At 23.9% G+C, this 4,833-nt stretch overlaps 1 protein-coding gene across 2 annotated transcripts; it reads right to left on the bottom strand.

Moving 5' to 3' along the window:
* On the bottom strand, positions 1–3,263 carry LOC102674094 (tudor domain-containing protein 3). 2 transcript variants are annotated; one of them, XM_006622336.2, is made up of 11 exons: positions 2,894–3,263; positions 2,705–2,789; positions 2,428–2,627; positions 2,185–2,332; positions 1,892–2,125; positions 1,684–1,817; positions 1,349–1,594; positions 638–1,274; positions 443–556; positions 276–375; positions 1–201 (listed from the first exon to the last, which is right to left on the bottom strand). In XM_006622336.2, the coding sequence occupies exons 1-11, from the start codon at positions 2,932–2,934 to the stop codon at positions 35–37; spliced, it is 2,106 nt and encodes a 701-aa protein (XP_006622399.1). In that variant the 5' UTR covers positions 2,935–3,263; the 3' UTR covers positions 1–34. The 2 variants fall into 2 exon arrangements, with proteins under 2 accessions (XP_006622399.1, XP_006622400.1); XM_006622337.2 differs by having other exon boundaries at positions 1–198.
* Positions 3,264–4,833: the final 1,570 nt, after the last annotated feature.

The following is a 4,833-nucleotide window of genomic DNA, read 5'->3' as shown; positions in this document are numbered from 1 at the left end:
AAAAAAAAAAAAAAAAAAAATGACTGACAATACATTAAAGTATGGAATTATTTTGAGTATTTATAGGCATAGAATTCTGAGATCGTTGAGCCGGAGGTTGATAAATAGGTTGTGTGCTTCTTTGTTGATTACGTTTTTTATTGTAAACAGCTTTATTTCCAGGAACAACACCACTTCCGCCTCTTCGAAATTCCATACCTACTATGGAAATTATTATAAATAACTTGCATTTTCATATATTTTATATAAATAATCATAAAAAATTATAAATTTACCACTTATATGATTTTGAGTTTGCTCGTATCGCATCTGTCTATTATTGAATCGTTGATCTGTTTGTTTTTGATCCATAACATAATCTTGAACAACTTGATTCTATAATAAAATATAATTTTTAAATACTATTTTTAAAATACTAAGAACATGTGTATAAATTACATACATCGTCTGTTATAGGTAAGCAATCTACTTGAAGCACTTCTTCATAATTTTCAAATCCTTTAAATTGAACAACACATGTCCTGTCTGATACTCCAGTTACTTTCGCATTATAATACTATATTTTAGAAATATTAATCAAGATTAAACGTAAATATTATAGTACAAAGTTTTATTATAAACAATTGTATTATCTTACTCTATTATCTTCCCAATATTTAGCCAAACATTTGTCACCTACGCGCCAAACCCAAGTGCCAGTAAGAGAAACATGTGTATTTTGATTACTATTATACTGACTCCTTTGGTTGTTAGGTCCTAAAGTTCCTTTGCCACCAGAATTCTCATTTGGTTGAAATCTGTTCAGTTGGTTTTTGTAATTTTTATCAGTTGTGTTTGCAGGATAAGCTCTATGTGTTCCATCTTCTTGTGCTCGATTATGCCTACCGTAAGAAGCATCATAAATTTGTCTATTCCTGACATCAGTCTCATAGTGATTATAATTCCTGCCACTGAAATGTTTTCCTTGTTGATCTTGTGGAGCTTTATAATAATTACTATTCATAATGTTCGTTCCTTCTGTACGTATTTGTACATTAGAATTTCGAGTATCATTTAATTGAGATTTTTGATAAGTTTTATGTAAAGAATCTTGTTGTGTATAACTATGATTATCTTGATTTCTTTGAAATCTCGGTGGTCGATTTTGTTGAGAATGATTTCCTCCATTATATTGTGAGTATTGAGTTGTAGGATTATTAAAATTTGATTTTTTACTATTTTTATTTTCTTCTAGTCTTGGAGGAATTTGATATCCACGATTTCCTTTTTGAGATCTACAAAAAAAATTTTTATTTTAATACATATTATAATTATAATTGTAAAAAATTTTAGTAAGAATAAAATTTACCTTCCACTTTTCCCACTTTGTGATTCGTTATTTTTAAGTTCAATTTTTTCATAATTATTTTCTGTATTTTGAGTGTAATTATTTTGGGATAGATTGCTTGATTCCGTAGATTCAGATTGTAAAGGTAATTTATCTTCAAGAAAATCAAAAAGAGAGATTTTTCCGCTACTTGGTTTACCTTCTTCGGTTTTTTTATCGAATCGTTTATTTCGAGGTTCACGCGATTCTCGTGATTCTTTAAATGTACTGAAATAATAGAAATAAAATCGATAATCAAAAAATCACATTTAAGTCATATATTAATTTAATATTGAAATAAAAGAAAATAGATATACTTATGCTTATTATCTGCTTTCTGTAAACTTTTTAAAGCTTTATCAACATTATTTCGATTAACTTTTAAGGCATATTCTGCTTGATCTATAGAAAAGCCTTGATCTACAATTTTTTGTACACTATGATCTAAGAGCTGTAAAATAATTATGTTAGAATAAAATTCTTTTAAATTTAAATAATATAATAGATAATTAATAGAATAGATACTTGTTTATTTCCTCCTCCAAAAACTTTTTTACTGCCTTGTTTAGAAGCTTCTGCTATAGCATCTTTACGTTGAGCTTCAAATTCAGCATTCTCTTTACTAGATTTTTCTTTTTCTGCTAAAGCTTTAAAATTTTTGTCTTGTTCAGAGACTTTTATAATTTTTTTTCCAAATGGTATCCATGGTGGTGGACCACCTTCTTCTGCAGACCTCATTCTTATATGTAATGCTAATTTCTATTACAAAGAATATGTTTCTTAGTCCTATACATACTAGAATGAAATGATATACATACTTTGTTCAATTCCCATTTTTCTACAAGATTTGTTACTTTTCCTCCAAGTACTTGTGTTATATTTGAAGGTCTTAATAAAATAATTCCATGAGAAATTGGTAGATTTCCGCAACCAATTAATATTTTTGTACCAGGAGGTGTATTTAAACTATAAATATATAAATTCATAATATAAATTGCTTATGAAAACTGGAATATAGGGATAATTATTATTTATATGTAATTAGTCAAATTTTGAGATACCTTAAAAATGAAATATGTTCAATTTCTATAGCTTGAAAATTATTTTTACCATCTGTTAAAAAGAATTTTAATAAACGTGGAGCTGCACGAGACTCTTCATTATTTTTAGGAGCAGCTACATTACGTATTTTTTGTATTTGTAATACAATATTACCCTGAATTATATCTCCTTGACCACTACCAACCTCTCTTAAATCAAGCTATATAAATAAAAAAAATTAAAATATAAAAATATCATTTTTCTTTTAAAGAAAAAATTATAAAATGCTAATCTTACATCCAATAATCGTTTAATAATTTTTTGTATGTCAATAACACTTCCAGAATCACTTGCACTATTGTAACCATGATCTGTAATATACCTAATTCAAACATTTATAAATATTTATATGTTCAAATTTAAAATAATATTTGTTTTTAAAAGACATTTATAAGTGTGACGAAATACATCGGTTTGTATACGCACCACCCCTTATCTTTTAATTTTTCCATAATATGCAACGTCATTTTGTTCTCGAACGAGATTTTTCAGAATGACCGTTCTGATTTAGCAACCTTTTTGGATAAAATTTTATGCACGTTACATGCGTACATTCAAGTTGTACATAAACATGTGTCAGCTGACGTGTAAACCAATAGAAAATAGATCATAAAAGTATCAACAATTTCAAAATCGAAATCAGCTGTTTTTATAGATATTTAAAATCGTTTATTATGCGCTACAATGTCACTTTGCCTGTCCAAATAACGAACAAAAGGAACCGCGCCTATTAAACCTTGAATTCTTTGCCACCATCTTGACGATTTGGTGTACTGTGATTTTAAGATCGATATATCGCTACTGTGTATGTAATAGACTAGATATCGATATATCGTTCATTATTTGAATACAATAATATTACAAGTATATTTTAAAAAAATAAATTATTTTGTAACATTTTATTTTATTAGATACGATATTTTATTACATTCTTAAATCCTTAATATGTATCAAAGGATTGTGAATATTCGTTTACTTATATTTTATTTATAGATTGATAAATAAGAGTAATACATTAATTTTATTTATTTATCTATAAAAAATATCAAACACTAAAATAATTTATAGGTTTTAAATCGCAATATAATAGTATATTATGGGATAAAATAATTAATTTTTATATCATAAAATAATTATATTTAAATAGAATAGAATGAAAATATTATAACATTTGTATATATAAAAATCTTAAAAGAAATTTATTAAAAGAAGTCAAGTATTAAGATAAATATATAATATTGGTTAATGTATCATTATTTACAAAAATTACATATGAATTATATAGAATTATGTAGAATATAAATATAAAAAAAAATAGATTCAACCATATATTTAATTTAGTGATATAAACTTTAAATAATCTAATAAATAATTTAATATATTAGATTTATTTTCTATTATATTATATTATATTATATTATATATTTATTCTATTATATTATATATTTATATTATATATTATATTTTTATATTATATATATTATTTCTATTATATTATATATTTTCTATTAATGTATATTAAATATTATTATAATGTATTATATTGTATATATTATAATGTATTATAATGTATATTAAATATTATATTGTAATATTAAATAATAATCAATAATCTAAATATTTATTCAAAATTTTATTTTATTTTATATAAGTTTGTAAAATATGTTATGTGATTTGTAAATAATGACTAGTGAATTTTATTACTTATTAAGTTTATTATCACTTATAACCCTTATGGTAGCAAAAAATAAGAAAGATCTCAACTGCTGATCGGTTCAATTTGAGTTGATGATTATTACTCGGGTGGAGCCATCGTTTGAACAAACGATGAAATTAGATCAGGCAAGAACTAACTTTGGAGATGACAAAATGCTATAGATGAAGAATATGTCCTACCCATATTGCCAATATACCAATAATTTTGCAAGAATAGGATCTTTACAACCATAATTGTCATAAATTATTCATTCAATTTTTTTATAACAAATATTGACTAAAGATAAATTATTCTTTATAAGTTTTATTTAAACTTAAATCATTCTAAATCATTCCATTTTTTTAGATTTTTAAATCCATCAAAAATGTAACGATTATATATAAAAATATTCTTTTAAAAATATTTTATATTTTAATTATATTGCACAAACACGAAAAATATTATTTTTGCATTATTAAATTATGTTTATCAAGTAAAAAATAATTAGAATGCTAAAATGCATAAAACTAAATATAAATATAATTTTTTGCGAAATGAATTTATCATTAGTAATCTTTGTAATATATCAAATTAATTATTCGTATTACTTAAAATTCCAAATATAAGTCATTATTTGCTATGTTATATTCTATACTAATTGGTATATTTC

The sequence above is a fragment of the Apis dorsata genome, unplaced genomic scaffold (assembly GCF_000469605.1).
Source record: "Apis dorsata unplaced genomic scaffold, Apis dorsata 1.3 scaffold_683, whole genome shotgun sequence".
Lineage (NCBI taxonomy): Eukaryota > Metazoa > Arthropoda > Insecta > Hymenoptera > Apidae > Apis > Apis dorsata.
This window is presented reverse-complemented; position numbering and strand designations above follow the sequence as displayed.

Excerpts from the sequence above, each read along its gene's own strand:
- LOC102674094 (XM_006622336.2), bottom strand. The coding sequence starts at position 2,934 with ATGACGTTGCATATTATGGAAAAATTAAAAGATAAGGGGTG. Across the intron at positions 2,790-2,893 it reads AAATTAAAAGATAAGGGGTG|GTATATTACAGATCATGGTT; the intron begins GTGCGTATACAA and ends TGTTTGAATTAG. Across the intron at positions 557-637 it reads AATATTGGGAAGATAATAGA|TATTATAATGCGAAAGTAAC; the intron begins GTAAGATAATAC and ends TCTAAAATATAG.